This window comes from Myxocyprinus asiaticus, chromosome 7, assembly GCF_019703515.2.
Source record: "Myxocyprinus asiaticus isolate MX2 ecotype Aquarium Trade chromosome 7, UBuf_Myxa_2, whole genome shotgun sequence".
Classification (NCBI taxonomy): Eukaryota; Metazoa; Chordata; class Actinopteri; order Cypriniformes; family Catostomidae; genus Myxocyprinus; species Myxocyprinus asiaticus.
In genome coordinates this window covers 6,931,887-6,955,718 of record NC_059350.1, presented here as the reverse complement: position 1 = coordinate 6,955,718, position 23,832 = coordinate 6,931,887, and the positions used below count along the sequence as shown (strand labels likewise).

The window sequence follows — 23,832 nt, the reverse complement described above, 5'->3', positions numbered from 1 at the left end:
AGGAAGTAAGACCAAGTGCACACACTCTACTGCAAAAAAGGACCCAACGGTGACAGACAAAACTGTGAGAAAGAGAAAGTGCGAGTATAAAATAAGCCAGAGTAAACAGGCGAGTTTGGGTGGCTGCTCACGTCTGCCAGAAGAGCTGTGATACATATATGCAGCACATAAGATCAAATACAGATCATGTTGCTGTTTGACCTTCTAAAGCACAGACATGATGGAGGGCTGTTTATGTTGGAGTACGGAACGTAAATGTAGCTTTTTAAATGATAGTTCACCAAAAATTAAAAATCTGTCATCATTTACTCAGCTTTTTATCGTTCCAAACCCTTGACTTACTTTTTTTCTGTGGAACACAAAAGGAGATGTTTAGCAGAATCTATTAGCTGCTCTTTTCCATACAATGAAAGTGAATGGTGACCAATAGTGATGGCTGCCAAGCTCTAAACAAGACAAATAAAGCACCATAAAAGTATCCCATATGACTCATGAGCTATATTCCAAGTCTTCTTAGTGTTGTGTCAAAAGCATAAAAATGCGTCATAGCTCTCAGATCTCATATGCACATGTGCACATATTAAGAAATGGTGCATGACGTTGCATTACGCTAGGTTTGATGTGCACGATGCCAAATGCAGTGGTTTTTCGTGTGTGACGTGATTTGGGTGTAATGTGATTATAAAGTAATTAGTTACTGTAATCTAATTACTTTTAAAGTCAAAGTAGTGTAATACATTACATTTTAAATTCTTGTAATCAGATTACAATTACTGACTTGCAATTAAGTTGATTATGTTTAAGTACATTACTGGGGTTATGCATATTTCTAAAATAAAATCTATGTAGAATAAATTTAAAACATGAATTATGTTAATATGCACATCTGTTTGCATTAATGTGCCAGCAGAAGGGCATATGCCACCTTTCGATCCATTGTAAGGAACAAACACATTGCTGAGTGCAATGAAAAAGAAAAATTAGACATTCTGAAATTGTTGAGCGGAAAAAGTGCTTTAGAAAGTAATTTAAAATTAATTAGTAACATGATTAGTAATTTGTAGTGGATTATTTGTACCCTTGAATAGTGGTGAAAATCGCAAGTTTAATTTCATCAAAATACGAGCTTAAATCGATTCTCTTAGCCAGCGATCTGATGTTTGCCGATACCTCAGTCTGCTGCATTGCGATTTCGATTCGATTCAGGGGCCAGCGATCAATATGAAACAATATAATGTGACTATTTTACACAATCAGTTACATTTATTGTCTCACAAATGCAACCAATATATAGTTTAAAACTTTAACTGAGCTCTCTGAAAAGTGCAAGTCCAGTATCCACATAGAGAGAGCTGAAAACAACAATACAGAACAATAATGAATATAAAAATAAAAGTCACACACATGTGATCAGTGATCAACATTCAAACGTAATAACCTTTTTTTTTTTTTTTTTTTTTTTTAAAGAAGTTACTTAGTGCAGTCAAAATAAATGCACAGACATAATTTTAGAAGTATTACATAATTTGTATTCTCATATCCTTTCACACACAGTAGCCCCATGTGCGGCGATGGTAGAGACGGAGTCTCGTTCTTCGCGTTATCTTTCATGGGCCTTGTTCATTCAAGATCATCGTTAGGTCATATTTGGCCTCATATTCGCCACAGCGGCTACACTTTGAAAATTGAAAACAGCGGTTTGCGATTGCAAGTTTTTTGTCTTTTTTTGAGTTTGGCAACCCATGGTCACCATCCACTTTCATTGTATTGCAAAGAGCAGCATTAACCTTCTACTAAACATCTCCTTTTGTGTCCCACAGAAGAAATAAATCATATGGGTTTGGAGTAAATGATGATAAAATTATTTTTGGTGAACTATTATGGTATTATATTTATGCCAATTGTTTTGAACGTAATTAAAATATAAAATAAGAATGAATAAAAGCAATCAGAAATGGAAAAATAAAATAAAATCAAAGGCAAAATTTAAACTCAGCCTACAAATAAACAGCATCCTTTGTTAATGATATTCTCTGCTTGCATTTGTTGATCAGGATTTACGAATGCGCTTTTCTTAGTAACACATTTTTTTTTCCTAATACTTTGTTGCGATAAGCTTTCAGGAGCAGCACTAACGAATGTCGTCATCGTCGTCATCATCAACAGGACACTCGAGGCTGCCTTAGGTAAGTCAGTATAAGCCTGTTGATGCTCATTGAACCACCCATGGTTTTGACTTTACTTTGCTTAAATGAGTTCACATTTACTATAGTGTATATAGTGTGCTGTTCAAACTTGTTCATAATGTTGGCAAATTATACATCTGTATAATATTGTAGCAAGAATGAATGTAGCAACCATGTTTTTTTTGTTTTGTTTTTTTTGTAGTAACCATGATTATAATGATTTTATATTACCATGGTTTTACTCAAGGATCTCTAGTTTTACTACAGTAACTATAACAATGGTATTTGTTGTAAAACCATAGTAACTACAAAATTATGATTTTTATTACCATATAGTTTTTGTTTTCCTATATTATTACTATGGTTTGACTATGAATATCATGGTTAAAATATGGTTACTATAGTAAAACCATGGTAAATGTTGTGATTACTATGATTTTTACTACAGATACCTTAGTTCGACTATGGTTACTGTTGTTAAACCATTGATAATTAATTGCAAGGGGAAAAAACTATTTCAGAAAAAAAAAAATCCCTCCCCTATAATTCAGTTTCAGTACTTTTTTTTCTCTCTCTTTTTTTTTTTTAATACAATGAAAGTGAATGGGGACTGAGGCTGTCAGTCCCAAACATTCTGCCTAACATTTCCTTTTGTGTTCCATGAAAGAAAGTCATACATATGGGCTTGAAATAAAATTAGGCTATGAGTAATGACGTAAGCCATTTCTTTAACAATTTTTTAAGAGTAGCCACATCCACATTCTAGAAAATCGCTTTAGAAATGATGAAAAAAAATAAAAAATAATATAAAACAAATACATTAATAGTTTAGATCAGCCATTTGTTACATTGGAGTTCAAAGCCGTTTGTAGTGTTTAACTATAATCTCTTTTCCTTTTCATTTAACAGCACAAACAAAATTCTTATGACCCAGATGATGGAGTGTTGGAACCAGAGATCCATTGCCCCTTATCAGACTAGAATCTTGCTATTCTGCACGAACAAATACATTGAAGGGGTGGATGCCTGGATCACCACCTCCGCTCTTCAATATATATCCCTTGAGTGATTTAAATTTAAACTGATCAGCATTTAACCTAATGTGATTAAGTTCATTATTTTAGTGGAACTAATCAGTATTTTTATCACATATATCCTTTTGAGCTAATGATTTATTATTCTAAGTATCTTAATATATGTCCTTTGTGGTGTCATGCTCGTACAAGCAGTTTGAGACCATTCCATATGTCTTCATGCTTTAGGAGACAGTGTGTCTTCTGACTAAGAGGCCGCTTCTCTAGTGTCTTCATGACTCAACAACATACATTTGATTATGAATGTTTCTGCCAAGTTAACAAGAATACAACTTCAGCTCTCCTGAGAGATAGTACAATTATCTCTATGTTTTGAGTTCCAATAAGATAAGACCAGTCTCCAACAGAAGCTTTGTAGTATAAGACCTTGAATAGGAGAAACTGTGTGTGTGTTTCCCCAAAGGCATTTCTGTCTCAGGAATTCAGTAAAGTGAGAATAGCAGTCGAGAGATGGACAACTGGACCTCAGAGACCTATTATTGTCTATAAAGGGAAGACTGTCCGTGGCCTATGACCTGACTTGGACCATTGAATCTTATATATGGAACTAAAGTGTCATGCCAACAATCAATGAGATAAATGATGTACACGATGACCATGTTCAGATATGTTCTATAGTTATCTATCCTTGTAACCAATCAGAATTCTAGAAGCTAAAGCATTAACGTCAACTTGATACTGTATCTGACTATAAGTATTGATGTTTTTGGACCTGAGTTCAGTTCGGGATTCTCCTGGCTTTGGTACTGCTGACTTCTGCCATTTGATTTTGCAAACAACTCTCTTCAGTAAAATTCACCTAATTTGATTGACAACTCGACTCCAGGTCTTCATTCCAAGCCTACTGGTCCCCTACAACATCCCCTGACATCACCTTTGAATGACCTGGAGCTCCAGACACTATTATACATTGATATTATGCAGACTATGTTCTACTAAATTTGTTTTGCATTCTAGATTCAAACAAACACAATTCACAAGTACACAGACAGTTACACTTTATTAGACTACATTAGACACTTTACATACACTAGTCTCTGACTAGCATTCTGACAAACAAATGAATATTAATGCCTGATATTGCACTCATTACCACATACTATAGAATGCATACTTGGAAAGGAAAGCTTATGTTACAGATACATCACTAGGAAGGACCCTTGCATCAGGCACATTCCATTTCACATTCAGGCTACATTATATTAACATCCTTTATGCTTATAAAAATACCTGAGACCACTTGAAGTTTATAGACCAATTGTAATAGTGTATTTATACAGAACTTTATCTCTAGACCAGAAACAGGTGAGTTTTATAGATGATAGATTATGACTGACATCAGATGAATGATCATTCTCTAGCTTGATTGTGCACTTATCGATGCTTGAGGTGAAGACATTTAAAATTATATGCGGTTTGTCCAGATTAATTAAATTGTACAGTAACCGCTACTAATCTACAGTACAGGAACACTGAATAAATAAAAACAAGCCCCTAATGTGTTGGCGTCCTCATGAATGTTAAATTATAAATAGTGTAACATTAAAAAATATGTATATAAATTGTTGTCTATATTGTTTTATTGTCTGTATATTGTGTACAATGTGTGTATTACGTAATATAGATATTGTGTATTACGTGTACATATTTTTCAGTGCGTGTTGTGTATTCTGTATATCTTGTAACTACATGACTGCAATGTTGACGGAACTGCACTAATAAAGTGATTTGATTTCAACAACAATTTTAATCAAGTTTAATCCATTCAAAATACACAATCAATCACTAAGCTGGTTTGTTAAAAGTCACGTTTTGAAGCACTATTTAAAATGTCTTTCAACAAAAACATTTGGATTGAATACCCATGAAATGCAATACCCTTGAAGGTGTACATCCTGTGAAAACAAGCTCCATGCTTGATTGCAATTTTCATAATCTGTTTAAATTCTTCAGAATTAATAATAAAGTGGGAATTGTGATGGTTTGAGTGCATGCGCTGACAATGGGGTAATTAAGTGTGTTTTCAGAATCAGAATCAGCTTTATTGCCAAGTGTGCATACACATACAAGGAATTTGTCTTGGTGACAGGAGCTTCCAGTGTACAACAATACAAAAACAGCAGCAAGACATAGATAATAATAAAAAATAAAAAATAGTTATACATATACGTACATACACACACAGACACACACATACATACACTACCGGTCAAAAGTTTTGAAACACTTGACTGAAATTTTTCTCATGATCTTGAAAATCTTTTGATCTGAAGGCGTATGCTTAAATGTTTGAAATTAGTTTTGTAGACAAAAATATAATTGTGCCACCATATTAATTTATTTCATTATAAAACTAAAATGTAATAAAAAAAAAAAAAAACACCAAGGCGGTCTGTGCTCCCACTGCATGTCACAACTTGCCCGCCGTCTCTTCTTCTGGAGTCAGCAGCACCTCAAGTCACTACGAGCCACTCACATCCCGGGTGACCTCAACACCACAGCGGACATGCTGTCACGTCAGGTTACCCTCAGGGGAGAGTGGAGACTCCACCCTCAGGTGGTCCAGCTGATTTGGAGTCAATTCGGTCGAGCACAGGTAGACCTGTTTGCTTCCCGGGAATCCTCCCACTGCCCGCTTTGGTACACCCTGACCGAGGCACCTCTTGGTATAGACGTGTTGGCACACAGCTGACCCCCTGGACTACACAAGTATGCGTTTCCCACAGTAAGCCTACTTGCACAGACCCTGTGCAAGGGGCAGGGGGCAACCAATAATCCTCTCAGCTGTCTGAATTGTCCTTTGTAGTCTTCTGATGTCTGATTTCGTAGCTGAACCAAACCAGACAGTTATAGAAGTGCAGAGGACAGACTCAATGACTGCTGAGTAGAACTGTATCAGCAGCGCCTGTGGCAGGTTGAACTTCCTCAGCTGGCGAAGGAAGTACAACCTCTGCTGGGCCTTTTTCACAATGGAGTCAATGTGTGTCTCCCACTTCAGGTCATGTGAGATGGTAGTGCCCAGGAACCTGAATGACTCCACTGCTGCCACAGTGCTGTTTAGAATGGTGAGGGGGGTCAGTGTTGGGGTGTTCCTCCTAAAGTCCACAATCATCTCCACCGTTTTGAGCATGTTCAGCTCAAGGTTGTTTTGACTGCACCAGACAGCCAGCTGTTCAACCTCCCTTCTGTATGCAGACTCATCGTCATCTCGGATGAGGCTGATGACAGTGGTGTCGTCTGCAAACTTCAGGAGCTTGACAGAGGGGTCCTCGGCGAAGAGTAGTGGGGAAAGCACGCATTCCTGGGGGGCACCAGTGCTGATTGTACAGGTGCTGGAAGTGAGTTTCCCCTGTCTCACAAGCTGCTGCCTGTCCATCAGAAAGCTGGTAATCCACTGACAGATAGACATGGGAAGAGAGAGTTGGTGTAATTTATTCTGGAGTATAGCTGGGATGATGGTGTTGAAAGCTGAACTGAAGTCCACAAAAAGGATCCTTGCATATGTCCCTGGTCTGTCCAGATGTTGCAGGATATGATGCAATCCCATGTTGACTGCATCATCCACAGACCTGTTTGCACGATAAGCAAATTAAAGGGGGTCTAGAAAGGGTTCAGTGATGTTCTTCAGGTGGGCCAACACCAGTCTCTCAAATGATTTCATGATCACACGTCAGGGCGACAGGTCATGTCATTAAGTCCTATGATTTTTGGTTTCTTTGGGACAGAAATAATGATTGAGTGTTTGAAGCAGCATGGGACTCCAGTGATCTATTGAAGATCTGTGTGAAGATGGGGGCCAGCTGGTTAGCACAGGATCAAAGACACGCTGGTGAGACGCCATCTGGGCCTGAAGCTTTCCTCGTCTTTTGTTTCCGAAAGACGCAGCTCACATCATCTTTACAGATCTTAAGTGCAGGTTGAGTAGCAGGAGGGGGGAAGAGGGGGGTTGCAGGAGGTGTTAGTGTTTGTGTGAAGTGAAGGTCAGAGTGGGTGTGGGGTGTGAGATTGGGCCTTTCAAATCTGCAGTAGAACACATTCAGGTCGTCAGCCAGTTGTTTTTCAGCTTCTCAGAGTATCTTCTTTTAGCCACTCTAATTTCCTTGTTCAGTGTGTTCCTGGCCTGATTGTACAAGACTTTATCCCCACCCCTGTAAGCATCCTCTTTGGCCTGACGAAGCTGCCTGAGCTCTGCTGTAAACCACGATTTGTGGTTGTTGAACTTTAAATAAGTCCTAGTAGGAATGCACATGTCCTCACAGAAACTGATATATGATGTAACAGTATCTGTGAGCTCATCCAGGTCTGTGGCTGCAGCCTCAAAAACGCTCCAATCCGTGCAATCGAAGCAGGCTTGTAGTTCCTGCTCTGCTTCATTGGTCCATCCCTTTACAGTCCTTATTACTGGCTTGGTTGATTTTAATTTCTGCCTGTAGGTTGGAAGAAGATGAACCAGACAGTGATCAGAGAGTCCCAAAGCTGCTCTAGGGACAGAGCGATATGCATCCTTTATTGTTGTGTAGCAATGACCCAGTATGTTCCTGTCTCTGCTGGGGCAGGTAATGTGCTGTTTGTATTTTGGGCAGTTCACGTGTGAGATTTGCTTTGTTAAAATCCCCAAGAATAATAATAACTGGGTCCGGGTATTGTTGTTCTGTGTCTGTGATTTGATCAACCAGCTTTTGCAGCGCCGCATTCAAACACGCATTTGGCGCGATATTCACACTCACCAGAATAAACGAGGAAAACTCCCGCAGCGAGTAGAAAGGCTTACAGTTAATAAAGAGCGCTTCCAAATTAGGACAGCACATCCTCCTTAATGTTGTTACATCTGTACACCAACTTTCATTGATGTAAAAGCATGTTCCACCGCCTCTCTTTTTCCCCGTTAACTCTGTGATGCGATCCGCTCTGAACAGCTGGAAGCCCGACAGATGTAACGCGCTGTCCGGAATGGCTTCACTCAGCCAGGTTTCTGTGAAGCACAAGGCAGCAGAGTTTGAAAAGTCCTTGTTTGTGCAGGTGAGGAGATGTAGTTCATCCGTTTTGTTAAGAAGAGAGCTAAGATTCGCAAAATGAATGCTCGGCAGCGTTGTTCGAAAAGCCCCATCTTCCTCGCCTTTGAACAATAAAGCCAACTAAAATGTCTAGCAAAACGTCTGAATATTCAAAAACCGGGAAAAGACTGTCTGGTATAAGCTGTTGAATGTTCAGCAGTTCGTCTCTGGTAAAACTGACTGGAAAAAGATTACTAAACACAGTACAAACAAACAAAAACAACAAAACAATAGGAGCGCTCCACATCGAGGCGGCAATCCGCGGCGCCATCATAATTCATGGTGACGGCATTCGTCAGTGCTGCTCCTGAAAGCTTATCGCAACAAAGTATTAGGAGAAAACAAAAATACAGATACAATATAAAAGCATTAATGAATTATAAAGACGCTTGCAGATTCTCGCACTTTTAACGCAAAACTGAACCAGAGCCCTTTCCGCTGACTGACCTCTTCTTCCGGGTCAAAGAGCTGTCAATAAAAATCTCACCAGCCAATGAGAACTCATCTCAGCTAGCCCCGCCCATATGAGAGTTCTGTGCCAGAACTGCAAACGAAAATTCAGGGAGTGAAACTGAAAACTGTAGCAGTGCATTTGTTAATCCTGATCAGCAAACGCAAGCAGAGAATATCATTAACAAAGGATGCTGTTTATTTGAAGACTGAGTTTAAATTTTGATTTAATTTTTTTACCATATCAGATTGTTTTTATTCATTCTTATTTTATATTTTATTATTTGTTTCTTGAAAAATTATGTTCAAAACAATTGGCACAAATATAATCCCATAAACTATCCCTTTAAAGGTGCAATATGTAACAATATTAATGTAATATTCGTAACACAACTTAAAAAATGAGCCCTTCCCGGACTTCCTAGGTTGCCTATTAAAGCCTGTAGACTGATTTTCATGCGAAGGGAGCGGGTCACTTTTGCCAGGAAAATCCAAAGGATGTGACATACACTATATTGCCAAAAGTATTCGCTCACCCATCCAAATAATTGAATTCAGGTGTTCCAATCACTTCCATGGCCACAGGTGTATAAAATGAAGCACCTAGGCATGCAGACTGATTCTACAAACATTTGTGAAAGAATGGGCCGCTCTCAGGAGCTCAGTGAATTCCAGCGTGGTACTGTGATAGGATGCCACCTGTGCAACAAGTCCAGTCGTGAAATTTCCTCGCTACTAAATATTCCACAGTCAACTGTCAGTGGTATTATAACAAAGTGGAAGCGATTGGGAATGACAGCAACTCAGCCACGAAGTGGTAGGCCACGTAAAATTACAGAGCGGGGTCAGAGGATGCTGAGGCGCATAGTGCGCAGAGGTCGCCAACTTTCTGCAGAGCCAATCGCTACAGACCTCCAAAGTTCATGTGGCCTTCAGATTAGCTCAAGAACAGTGCGTAGAGAGCTTCATGGAATGGGTTTCCATGGCCGAGCAGCTGCATCCAAGCCATACATCACCAAGTGCAATGCAAAGCGTTGGATGCAGTGGTGTAAAGCACGCCGCCACTGGACTCTAGAGCAGTGGAGACGCGTTCTCTGGAGTGACAAATCACGCTTCTCCATCTGGCAATCTGATGGACGAGTCTGGGTTTGGTGGTTGCCAGGAGAACGGTACTTGTCTGACTGCATTGTGCCAACTGTGAAGTTTGGTGGAGGGGGATTATGGTGTGGGGTTGTTTTTCAGGAGCTGGGCTTGGCCCCTTAGTTCCAGTGAAAGGAACTCTGAATGCTTCAGCATACCAAGAGATTTTGGACAATTCCATGCTCCCAACTTTGTGGGAACAGTTTGGGGATGGCCCCTTCCTGTTCCAACATGACTGCGCACCAGTGCACAAAGCAAGGTCCATAAAGACATGGATGAGCGAGTTTGGTGTGGAAGAACTTGACTGGCCTGCACAGAGTCCTGACCTCAACCCGATAGAGCACCTTTGGGATGAATTAGAGCGAAGACTGTGAGCCAGGCCTTCTCGTCCAACATCAGTGTCTGACCTCACAAATGCGCTTCTGGAAGAATGGTCAAAAATTCCCATAAACACACTCCTAAACCTTGTGGAAAGCCTTCCCAGAAGAGTTGAAGCTGTTATAGCTGCAAAGGGTGGGCCGACGTCATATTAAACCCTATGGATTAAGAATGGGATGTCACTTAAATTCATATGCGTCTAAAGGCAGATGAGCGAATACTTTTGGCAATATAGTGTATATGCGTGCTCCCGAGAGCCTTGCCTCAGTGCTTCTCTTCTGCTATTCAACAGTGTCAACAAACTGCAACACTAGGTAACGTTATCTTAGAGATGGAATCCAGCAAACGTCGGGTCCTACACAAACTCAGAGTAAGCCAAAAAAAAAAAAAAAAAAAGAAATGTATCTACTGAATCCCATCTGGCTAAGCAGGAACGTGATTGTGGTTGAGCGAAAACTAGAGTGAACATCGGCAGGGCATTTGAATCCTGGAGGAACTTCCATTCATTTTTGGGGATCAAAACCGACCCTGAATTGTCGTTCTTCTTACTGGACAGGTAAGCTTACATAACTGCAAAGCATGTGAAATATAGTGCCATAAGGACTGATCTGTGTCATTTTAGCTAACTTGATCTTGCCTGCTAACGCTGATGAATTGCAAGCTACCTTGCTTCGTAACTTTCAAATAATTTCAACGATCTTCTCTTTATACTAAAAGTCAGGTATACAGGATAAATGTAAGCAAATACGCTGGTTTCTTCATCGTAGTACATCGTATGACATACAGTAAACTGTCTGGTATAGTTTGGTAGTATGTAGCTGTATGTGTGTATCAGTATGCTATGTTAGCTGATAAGTAGTTTTAGTTTAGTCTCAAAGTTTGTAGTAAAACAATCATAACTGTCATTTTAATTATGCTACCTCATCTGTCAGCATGATGCCAGTGGATCATGTTCAGTCTCTTTGTACGTTACATCATTGTTTTGGTCGATGCTCGCTCGCGTCCCTATGGAGTGTATGCACGAGCAACAGGTAGCTAGATGCAGTTCACTTAACGGCCACAGGTGTCATTAATAACAAGGGTTTCTGAATCTTACATACTTCACCTTTAAGAAAAGGAAGAGAGAGAGAAAGAGACAAGACATTCAACAAAAGACTAAACTTACCAACCCCCAACATGAGTGATGGATTCTACTCTAGCTGCTGCTTGCCTAACAACCATGTGCTCTTTCTCTCTGTCGCTTTCAGCAATCTTGATGACTTATGAGTTCAGTTTTAGGCTAACTAGCCTATTTACTGTGTATCTAACAAAACACGGATTCCATTAATTGCAAGAATGCCTTCAACAGTCCAGTAAGCATGCTACAGATTCAGGATTTCTGTTCTGGATGTAGTAAATTGGCTTTTTTATTTATTTATTTTTTATTTTTTTTGATGGATAATTTATGTTGGAAAACAAATGTATTGAGATGTTAGACATTCATTTATTGCAAAAATGCATATATTAAGACTACTACCAGATCATATCATTTTTTAGCATAAAGACACATTTCATAATATGTAACACTGATGCAACTACCCTGAACTTTAAGGTCTTTTTCAAAACAATCTTTGAAGCTGAAATACAAATTCAAGATTACATTGTTTTTTTTTTTTTTTTTTATTATTATTGTAGGTGTAAAATATCATATCATATGATCATAAGCAACATTTTATTGCAGTGTCACCTGAAAGAAATATTATGTGTTATATTTGCTTTTGCTAAATTGTTACAAATAGTCTGAAAGGAAATAATGCTTACAAAATGTATGCCAAGGTTTGTTGAGGTCAGATGTATTGTGCCCTCTAGTGGCACAAAGTGAAACAGCATTCTGTATAAAAAGAGCATTTTGGTATTTGTTTGGACATGAAAATAGAGATAGATATACATTTTAGCTGTATATTTTATAGTATATTCCGTATATTTCACAGTTTATACAGTATATAGTATATTTTAGCTTAGTGGTATATCTCCAATGGCAAACAAGTCTAAATCAGATTGGTGGCAACATATTTAGTTTTCCTCAGTATGAATGTGACTAAATGCTTCCGTGTATCCTGATTAGCAGGCGAGTCGAAATTAAGTGGTATTGCATTTAAAAGAAAAATAAACAAATAATAATAATAATATCATGGCCTCTTTGAGCTTCCATTTTTTTATTTTTTGGAAACAATAATTCCATGATACTATTCCATTGGGCACAGAAATTACACATTTCAGTTAAGTGTCAGGTAAATCAATTAATTTCAGACTACTGGGACAGAAGGTATAAAAATAAATGTTTACGTTATTTTTGGTTGATTATGTGGTATACAGTTTTATGGCTTTTAGTTCATGTCTGTTAACTTTAAGGGCTTTCTATATGCTAAAGTACTCTTATCAACAAAAAATTATCTTTTAGCAGATATAAAAATGTAAAATGAAAATAATAATAATAATAATAATTTTGGGAAAACAGACAAGTAATAATCATGACACATCTTAAACTCATGGGTGTATCCAAAATGACACTCTGACTAGCAATAGCAAGTAGCAAATGGTGGTACATGGCTGATGTAAACTAAAGACTATTGACTATTTAACTAAAAGGGACAAGCTCTTAGTCCCTTCCTGATTCAATAGGAAACACATCAACAGGAAGAAACTGCGCTCAAGCGATTTCATGGGGTCTTTAGCTTTACAATTTTTAAAGCCACTACTGTATATTCTCAAACTTTACTGTAATACACTGCCGATGATTTTTTTTGAGCACTTCTTGGAGAAGTGGCACCAGCATTCATGTATACATTCTGACTTGTGCTATTATTTTGTGTGGTATAACTATTTGTAAAACCATTTTGGCCTGTGCTAAAACTAGCATTATCATGTCCCCTGTCCAGTTCACTTTGGCCAATATCAAGGCCTGCATTCACATAACCGTTCTTCAAGCCATTTTGGTTTGCACCAAGATCAGTTTTATCACAGTTATGTCCATTTTGATTCAAGTTAGCTTTCGTGCCACAATCACCATTTTGTTCTCCAGTGCTAGCTTGTATAGGCTTTTGAATACTCAGTGCAGGTTTGCACATGTGCCAGTCCCATAGCACCTTATTCACTGAATCTTGTCTACAAACGCCCAACAGTTTATCTTCATCAGTAGGGGGGTTATCATCACCATCTTCGCTTTTATCTCCATGCGGATGATCGTGGATACTCTGAATCTCACCGCTAATACCCTCAAAGTATTGCTTGATGCAAACCTTAGCGAAACCTTTAGCATGTTCTGTGCAGGTCTCATCAAACATCCTCCGCTCGATGTCTACGTAGTGGGACCAATACTTCGTTTTGAGGAAGGCGGCCTGGGTAAAGCAGGGACGAATGGCTCGGATCAAGAATGCAATGATTGTGATGATCATCAAGAACAACCATCCAAATGCCTGGAACATTTAGAAAATTGACAAAAACATGCTTTAGTCACTGTATTTTCAGTTTGACTTATATTTTGTTGTAAAAGGTCATCTGTTTATAATTCAGCTGTCCAAATATAGTTAGTTAGTCTACATATGTGCTTGGTTCCAAAATCTCGTGAAAAGGTAGCAATCTTAATTATGCTGCCTTCTAAGATATCTTGTTTTTAAATTCTAAGGCAGCATAGGCTACAGTGGAGAAGGTAATCCCAATAATGTATTAAGATGAGCTCAGATGAAAAATTGGAAAAACATGGTGGGCGAAGCAAAATAAATGTTGGTCTCAATCAGCTCCCTAGCTCCTTATGTCGTGAAGCTGTATATCGTGAACACGAATTTGGGCACTGGGAAGTATGTTAATCGACTGAACATTAGGACACTTATGACCTCAATCACCTTCGACACGATAACGAGCTCGCGCATTCCAGCGCAGCTGGTATTAATCAGCACCATCGCTGTATAAATGGCACTATCGTCCATTTTCGTTGAAGATACAAACATATAGTGTTATTATGAAAGATAAATTAAATAAAGTAATAAAACTATAAAGTAGTGTATCTTAAACCTACTTTTAACAACTCTAAGACCATGAAAGGGAATAATCTTTTAAATATTAATGGATGAAATTACAAACAACATCTCTTTTAAAGTGAAAATAAGGCTTTGACATCATATTTACACTTGTGCTCATCTTCTTTTTTTTCTCCCCAATTTGGAATGCCCAATTCCCAATGCACTCGAAGTCCTCGTAGTGGCATAATGACTCGCCTCAATTCGGGTGGCAGAGGACAAGACGTTGCTTACGGTAAGGGAACATAGTGAGCAACAATGCTCCCTGGTTTTTACGGTGCATTGTGGGACTTTTTTAAGGAGTGAACATTTCAGTATACTTGAACGATTTTGTGATTGAGACAGCAAAATGGCTGACTCCCTGATCAGTGCCCTGACTACTGAACTAGGGAGCTGATTGAGATGCACCCTGCGATTATAAATAAACTCGGCATTAGCACGTAGCTCGCAGCCTCATGCTAACGTCAAACGTTATTAAAAGCAAATGGGAGTCAAATCTCCCATACAGAACACTAATTGTGTTGCGTGTGAAGTTGCTGCTCATGTAGAGCATTCAAAATCAGTCACTTATGAGGTTCATGATGGTTAGCCTCGCCCTTAATGAAAATCGAGAGTTCATGGCAAATTTGCCGCAAACTTGCAGCAAATTCGCCACTGATCATTTTCACATGCAAATGAGCTTTGCGGCAAACTTGCGGCAAATTGTCCATTGTTGCCAAAGGTTTGCCGGAGATTCACCACTACCGGTGAAGAGCTGCAAACTTCTAGCAAACATTTGCAGTGAATCAAAAGCTCATTTGTATGTGAAAATAACAAGCAGCAAATTTGCTGCTAGTTTAGATTTTTTGTAAGGGTGCTCACTTGGTTTTGGAACAGAGTTATAATTTTAGGCTTGTATTGGCAACTTCAGAGACTTTTTTAGTCTCCAGAGAAGTAAATTTATATCTGAACTTTGAGTATCTGGCTATTGTGCAATATGTTATTGTACAATGCTAATACTGAATTGAGCAATCAACCTACCTGTGAAATACAACGTATGTATCTGGTGGCTGCCTCTCTTGATACGATGTCCTGACCATCAAATATATGCTTGCATGGAATTTTGGCAAGCGTTCGTAGGAGTTCCTCTTGCGATAGTCCATGTCCACTTACATTTTTGCCAAACTCAGTCATATCCAGGTCCATACTGTAGGCACACAAGAAGCTTTTACCATCCATTAATGTTACCGAGATCCAAACGGCTGGTGCAATGAGTGATCGTTGGGATATAGAAACACACATGTACCGCAGGACAGTAGGGTCCTTCTTCCGTTGTCCCACTGGCCGTTTCCACTCCTCCGCTAGCACTGAAACATTGTTGTTCAGTACGAAACCCAAAAGGAAAAACCATATAGGGGGAATAACCAGCATACTAATGCCATAGGAGTAGTTATATTCAGGTATACAGGGGCAGTTGAATTCGAAAGATGTGTAAAGCTGAGCGCTTGCCAGGGCCATAATGCCACATATACCATTCATAAAAGACTCCTGGTTGGACTGGAGGATCTGGGCCATCATACGAAACTTATCCATATTGATATGTTGGCTGACCTATCCTGAGATGTACCTATATGAGAACAAGAAATATTGCAACTTAAAAAGACTTTCCATAATTTGGATTCTTAAAGTCAACATGAATTTGCAGCCTATTTTTCTTCTGTAATATGACGTATATGTAAGGTGGGACACGATTTTATCCATCAGGAATTGATTGGATCATGAAAATTGAGTGTTCTGGACCAGAATGGAGCAGGACCTGAATGCAAGTTTGCAGTCGATTGTGTAGGACAATCAACTTCCCTTCTGAAACACCGCTGGCACCCACTTTTGAGGAGGCATTTGCACATATGCCAGTGGTAACTCTTCTTTTTCAAATCTCTTATTTGCTTTTAAACACATCACCTTTAACAATTAGCAATATTTTAGAAAGGCTGCATTAACTTCAACTGTAGCCCAGCAATCGTAACGTTAGCGTATGGTTCCCATTTGGTTATTTTTTGGGAACCAATTCAAAACATTCTAGTAATGTACTTTTAGTTTTTTAGTTTTTTTTTTTTTTTTAAATATATATAACCATAAACTTACGTTCCCAGAACCTTTTGGGAACCAAAAATTTAGCTAGAAGCCTACAACAAAGCTATTAGTTAACATTATTTCAGGCCTAGCTGACGTCAGCCAAAAATTTTAAACGTAGAGGTGAAGCAAGTTATTACATTTTGATGAAAGAATATCAAAACAAACATTGTTTTAATTGAACTAACATGCATGTAAATAATAAATAATTTTTTAATTTCATGTTGATGTTAAAAGTTGTATCAACACAATTTGCTAAATAATTCGATATAACATTGTACATCAAAACAAGTCAAAATCTGTATTCCAAACATCAGTCATTCAGAAATCTTTAGCTTAGTATTCTTACAGAATTTTGCAGTGTGTTGAAAAATGGTGATGTTAAGTCCTCTCAGTTGTAAATAATTCACTTGTCATTGATTCAGTGCAAGACCACAGCAGACAATGTAAATCTGTTTCCGCCCTTTAGCTCTCATACTCACACACAGACCAAACACACACCTGCATCCACGTGATGTCTGATGATCACATTTGAATTTGTATTTGTTTCAGGTGAAAATGTGATTGTTCTGTTTAGGCATATCTCACAATTCTCTCTCTTTATACATGTATGGCCCTCCATACATCAGGATTTCTATGTTAATAAGGAAAAGTATATTTGTTTTATCACATTATTCTTAGTCTAAAAATGTCATATTTACATACCTGGTGAAACCATGGTAACCGGCAGTGTGGCCCAGAGAGCATGCAAAGGTATTGCCTCTCCCTATTCAAATAGAATCTTCTGTGGGTTTTTGGTGCTAATACAGTTGCTGGAAACACATCATCTTTTGAAACATGCATAAGTTTGCAGGGACTTCTTTCTCCATCAATGTTATGTGTAAAAAAAAAAAAACTTCTTTACAATACAACATTTTCACTGCTAGCAACATCACAGGGTTTCACACAATATGCATGTGTCTGGATGATATTGAAATGAGGTAGCAAGACAATGTTGTACATAAAAAAATGAATATGGGTTTAAAGTTAAGATACTCATATGTGCTTCAATTCAAAACTGTTTACCTGCAAAAGTCGACGCCACAATGTCAGGGATTTGTAATGCAAATTATCTGAGTGGTTTTGTGTTTTTTTTTTGTTTTTTTTTTTGCTTGTTGGTTGGTTGCTTAAGTTAAAAGAGAACTTCCAAGTCTCTGTGATATTTTGGTCCCTTGATACTTATGGCTTGGGTCTCTATGGGAATTGTTTCACCAGATTTGTTGTCTGCCAGGTACAATTTGAGGTATAGTTCAATGTCTGTAGCCCGAACCATGGTTTAATACTTGGGGTTTTTTCAAATCACCAAGCCTAAGTTATACATTCTGAATATTTCAGCAAATAAACCTTATTTTGTTGACTGAGTGCTTCTGGCCATGGTGCATATCATAAACACTGACCTAGTGTATATTATAGCACATTATAGAGGTATGATACTGGTGAATTATTTTTAAAAAGAGGAAAGGGTTGTACAGCAGCAGAGCATTCAGGAAGTGTGCTTTCAAACTCTCTCTGACAGGGTACATCCTGTGTGAAAAAAAAAAAAAAAAAAAAAAACGAACAAAGCAACACAATTTTCAGCCAATTTCTCTTTTTTTTTAGCTCTACATCAGAGCCTAATTTTTATGTCTTTCAAGGTGCAGTATTGAGAGGTAAGTTGTTTGAATGATATTCAGGATATGTGTGTTCGGTAATCAAGGTTAGTGTGAATGAAATAATATTTGACTGACAGACGTGAATGCTACAGGAACTAACTTATTGCTGCTCTATATACAGAGTAAGCAACTCAAAATTCTCTTAAAAAATAGAGATACATATGATGTTTACAATGTACAACACATGCATTCATGTCAAGATAAAATAGAGTTCTACATCTAATAAGTCTTTATATAAGTAGTGCAAATTTCTCACAATGGCATGTCTTAAAATGTTGCCTTTGTATATGAGTTCAAAACAACATTAGGGTTAAGTAAATGATAAACATATTATTATTTTTGGGTAAACTATCCCTTTGATGAATCTTATCATTTGTGAATTTCTTTCATGGAAAGTCTGATGTACTGTAGTCTATAAATTACCTTTTTCGTGATTCACAGAATGGAGGACACGCTTTTCAATGTGTTTTTCGTGGTCATCAGTATGTTGCTCTCAAAGGAGCACAATGTATTTCATTATCAAGATGACAACATCATAGTCGCCATGGAAGACCGTGAGAATTTTCTTTTGGAGGAGGGAGCAAAGCTAGAACAAGTGGAGCACTCTGTTGCCATGGAGCTGCCAAATTCAAATCAGGAAGCATCACAAAATCATTACAAGCTGCCAAGGGGAGAGGGCGACACAGATGTTCAAAAAACTCTGCCAAATGTCAAGACTACAGTGCTGCACGAGGATCAAATGTCCCCTGTTGGAGAACAAGACGACTTCCGCCAAAACCTGGAGAAACTAGACATTGTCAAGGACAAATGGACATTGCCAGCATCAAATAAAGGTCTAACATATGGGCAAGCCAATGTAGACCAGTCAGGGTCCACTATGGACCATAACTTCTCACAGGAGGATGAGGAACAGTCAAGAAAACCCCAAAATGGCCAGACTGGTGCCCACCATCAGAGAAAAGTAATTCAGGCGTCATTTATGGAACAAACATCAACTTCAAACCAAAAGTTTGATCAAGATGACCACTACAGCTGGTACCTTTGGAAGACCTTTTCCTTGATCTCATTAATTCGTGTTCTAAAGAAGTTTCTGAAACGTGACTCCAAAATGCAACAGAAGAAACGTTCAACACTGAATGAAAAAAACATCCCTGCATCCCTAAACATATCCACCAAAGTGTCCCAACTTGATTACAAGTCATTAACTAGTTTTCATGAAAAGTGTGTCTTGGTTCCACCCAGTAAAAGTTGGCAGATTCGGGAGTTTGTAGAGGGGTTTGTGAATGACCTCCTGGAAAATGTGAAGAACATGAGCACTAAAGGTACAGACATGGAGATTGAGGACTTTGTTGGTGTTGGGAGCTTGTATGAGCAATGGGCTTCAAGGAAGAGCACTGTGTGTGACATACATGTCCCCATCATCCCGCCAAAGCCTTATAGCTTTGAGTTTGAGCTTTTGAGAGAAAGTACAGGTTCTTCAGCCAACTGCAGAATCAAGATGATAAAAGGTGATGTCAAGTCAAGTATGTGCCCTTGCAGCAGTTCAAACCTAGATGACATGCTGTGTCTTCTGCATCCAGATAATAAAATAGAGGATGTGATGGATGATTACATGAATGGCCCTCTGTGCCAAGAGAACAGCCCATACCTTGCTAAAACACATGTGATGAAATGGTTTAGAATGTCAATTAGGAAGGCATGGGAAGAGATCAGCCACAAGTATGAGTTTGAGTTAATATTCAAGAACAGTGATAGCCCTGGAAATCTTAAGGTCCGATTCAGGTCAGGTCAAGTCATTCTGTTCAATGTCACACCAGTGGTCATGTTGAAAGACTCAGATGCACACTTGGTCTCGTATCTTCCCTTTAACAGTGACATGTCTGACACTCACTGGCCCATATCTTTTGCACACTATGAAAACGCCCTTCTTCAACACTTCACAAATATTCTTCCAGATTATGCTTGCCATATTCGCTGTCTACAAATCCTCTCCTATCTACACAAAAAACAAATTTGTTGGACTGGGAAATGTGGACTTACAAGCTACCATTTGAAGAATGCATTGTTACATTTGCTGATCAATAAGCCCTTATCATGGCAACCTGAGCACATTGTTTGGAGGCTAAATGACATAATAACTTTCCTTCAGCAAAGGCTCCAAGCTAAAACACTCTACCATGCTTTGACTGGGAATCCTCATATTCCTAGTCACATTGGATTTCCTGTAGAATTCAGGGAGGGAAACCCTATTAACTTATTTTTGTCATTACGGTCTAATGATGATTTGTACGTCAAAACAGCCACGCACTTAGTGGAAATGTATAGAAATATACCTGTGCTAATATATGAATATGGCACAGCAAAACAGTGAGAAAAATGGTCAGCAGCAGAATGATTCTACTTTGCAACATTGTATTCATAGAAGAAAATGAGTATTAAAAGTTGTGCTTGTGCTGAAGTGTTCATTTTTATTTTTATTGATTGCAGTAAAGCATTAAAAGTTTTACTTAAACAAAGCTTTAGAAAAGACACTGATTTACAAGGAGTCAGTCAATTCAATTGATCAAAATGAACTTGACTCTTTGATCAAGGAACAGCATGGTTATAGTCTTGATTTAAAAAAGCTGCTTTTTGTTAATAAACTTTCTCCTAGTAGTCATAGGAGCTCAAGATGTCGCACAGGGAATCCACTGGTGGAGGAGCTGTGAAGGTTTTCTCCCAAAACTTCACTTCCCAAGACTTATTGGTGGTCATAAACTTGTAGTGGCTGGTAGCTGTCAAAGACAAAGACCAAGAACCTTACATTTTCGACAACAGGAATTGCAATAAAAGTAGACCAAAGTGCTGTAAAGATCAAAATTTACAACATTAAAGAAAAAAGACAGATTAAAACAATTACCACAATAATATTTATTCACATTGGCTTTTGAATAATTCTCAAGGCCGCTCTTAAAAGCATCAATGTAGCCAGTGGATTTAACAGACAGAGCAAATCATTCCACAATCTAGGGGCTGCAACAGAAAAAGTTGCACTTCAGGCGAGACCAAGGGACAGTGAGGCACAGCTGGTCAGTAGATTGTAAAGATCTTTGGGATTGGTGAAGGTTGATTAAATATTTAAATGTACACTGGCACCAATCCATGAAGGCTTTAAAAACAAATAGCAGTCTTTTAAATTGGATTCTAAATTTTAATGGGTAAACAATGTAATGATGCCAAAACAGGTTTAATATGTGATCCTTTTTTTTGGTATTTGTTAAAAGAAACAGAGGACTGACTAATACCTAAATACACTAAATACAGGACATGACAGTAGTCTAAATGGGTAGAAATAAAAGTGTGCATAACTTTTTCCAAATCTTTAAAAGGAAGGACAGATTTTAGCTTTGAAATAGAATTTAACTGAAAGAAACTGATCTTAAATTTTTGCTTGTGAAAAACAGTCAAAAAGGACACCCAGATTACCAGGCAATAAACCAAAGCTATCTGTCATATACTTACCACATCGATTTTGACCAAAAAGGATAATCTGTTTTATCTTCATCTAACTCGAAATTTATTCACCAGCCAACTAATAACATCAGCCAAACAGTTACAAAGAAAATTAACAGAGCAGTGATCACTGTGCTTCAAGGGTAAATACAATTGGGAATCATCAGCATAAAAATTATAACAGGTACCATTTTTTTATATTTAACCCTAGTGGTATCATATACAAAGAAAACAAAACCATACCCAGAACTGAACCTTGTCCACAAGAAATAGGAGCAGAGGATGAACAACTATTCCCAATCCTGACAGAACACCTATATCTATTCCTATATCTTGCAAATAGGACGAGAACCACTCAAGGGCCAAGCCCTGAATTCCAACACAATCCCAGAGACATTCAATTGAAAAAATATGGTCTATACTATCAAAGGCTCTGCTAAGATCCAATAACATTAGTGCAACACAATTCCCAGACCCAACACCTAACAGTGGCGAATTCTCAGGGCCAACAAAGCCTTCTCTGCTGGCCTACCGTGACAAATAAACAAATATTTTTCACCCTTTCATACTCAATCACCTTTTTGCCTTTGTATTTTTAATCACTTTCCACTCTTAATTAATCTACAAACAAATAGAGAAAAATGAAAAGTTTATCCAGTCAGAATTTATTCCTTGATGCTTACAAGCAAAGTGTGACAACTGTTTCACAAATCACATGCCCAAAGCCAAACTCGTTAGCCGAAGCAGCACGTGAGTCTGAGCTCCACCCCCTCAGGCCTTCAGAATTTAGACAGAATCCCTCAACAGTGCAAATGAATGGGCAACTAAAGTCAGATTGTCAGATTCATCAGCCAATCAGATTGCTTTATTTGTTCTTGGTGGGTGTGATCTTTAGGATATGTCCCGGTCGAGGCCTTCTAGCTGGCCTTGAGTGACGCAATTACGCTTTAAGAGACGTAATTTGAAAGCGAAGTGCGCAAGATCTTGCTGACGAGTCGACTGTCATCACTGCCGCTATCGCCATTGAGAAAGAGATCCTTATGGATTTACAAACCTGAGATGTTCTGCAATGTGATTGCTTAATTTATTAATCATGAAAGGAGGACTGATTTTCACTTCAAGCAAATTGGTAAGTGCTTTTTGCATTGTTATAGCAACATCAGGAGTTTTCTAAGTGTAAATTAGGCTGATGGAGCATTCAGTGTCGGATCAAGTTTTGAAAAGTAGTGCTGTGTTACATTCAACTCGGAAAGTCGGATTTTCCAACTTCCTACTAGGAAAAGTGCAATGGAATGCATCTTGAAGTCAGAATTACAACTTGTAGGCTCGTGCAGAAATTCTCAACTCCGATTTCACCGAGATGCGGGGGCATGATGTCACACAAACACGTCGACACTCAGGGAGATATACAAAGTAAGTGATAAACATTTACTTTATTAAGTAATATCGATAAATGAGTTTGTTTCCATATTACATGATATTAAAGCTTGTTTAACAAACGCCTGCAGAAACAGGTGTATAAAACAAGGTAAATTATAATCTCTTTTGATAATCGTACACCTGAAGCACAAATGCTAGCACTGCAGGATTGTTTATCAGTTGGGTTGCTAGGAGACATCTCTAATGAGAGTCAAACCCCTGCTAAGCTAACGGGAGCATTGCAGTTCCGAATATCGGGCAATGGAATGCATTTCTGGTTGGAGATATCAAGTAGGAATATCCCACAACCAACTTGAATGGAACGCAGCATAATCGTGTACCCTGACGAAACGAAATTTATTGCAAGCAACATTTAAATCACAAATATTATTAGACAGATTTTTCCAGGTATTACAGACCTCCTTGGTAGATTCATATGAAAAATTATGATTTTTGAATGTCTGTTCGGGAGACGTTCATTTCACAAAACAGTCATGCTGTAGTTAAAATTAGGCTTGCTTGAGCATTAACTGTCATTTCAAGTTCTGGCTTTCGTGCGTGGATGTGCTTTTAAAATGTCAGTTGGTATTACTAGTTAGCTGCGACATAATGTATGATGCCCAAAGGCATAGGGTGTCTTATTCATTGTGAAACTGTGTTTTCTTAATGGCATGAATCACACTGAAGGCCTAGACTTTTAATGCACGGCCTGCCACTGACACCTAACATGATATTGTTTGTAAATCTAAGAAGAGCTGACT

At 38.3% G+C, this 23,832-nt stretch overlaps 2 protein-coding genes across 3 annotated transcripts; one reads left to right on the top strand and one right to left on the bottom strand.

The window, feature by feature from the left end:
- Positions 1-11,979: 11,979 nt before the first annotated feature.
- Positions 11,980-17,270, bottom strand: LOC127444094 (calcium homeostasis modulator protein 1). 2 transcript variants are annotated; one of them, XM_051703276.1, is made up of 3 exons: positions 17,175-17,270; positions 15,378-15,963; positions 11,980-13,757 (listed from the first exon to the last, which is right to left on the bottom strand). In XM_051703276.1, the coding sequence occupies exons 2-3, from the start codon at positions 15,927-15,929 to the stop codon at positions 13,050-13,052; spliced, it is 1,260 nt and encodes a 419-aa protein (XP_051559236.1). In that variant the 5' UTR covers positions 15,930-15,963; positions 17,175-17,270; the 3' UTR covers positions 11,980-13,049. The 2 variants fall into 2 exon arrangements, with proteins under 2 accessions (XP_051559236.1, XP_051559237.1); XM_051703277.1 differs by lacking the exon at positions 17,175-17,270 and adding an exon at positions 16,819-16,902.
- A 756-nt stretch (positions 17,271-18,026) lies between these two features.
- LOC127444090 (inositol 1,4,5-trisphosphate receptor-interacting protein) lies at positions 18,027-20,676 on the top strand. Its single transcript, XM_051703270.1, has 2 exons — positions 18,027-18,157; positions 18,602-20,676. The coding sequence occupies exon 2, from the start codon at positions 18,603-18,605 to the stop codon at positions 20,529-20,531; it is 1,929 nt and encodes a 642-aa protein (XP_051559230.1). The 5' UTR covers positions 18,027-18,157; position 18,602; the 3' UTR covers positions 20,532-20,676.
- Positions 20,677-23,832: the final 3,156 nt, after the last annotated feature.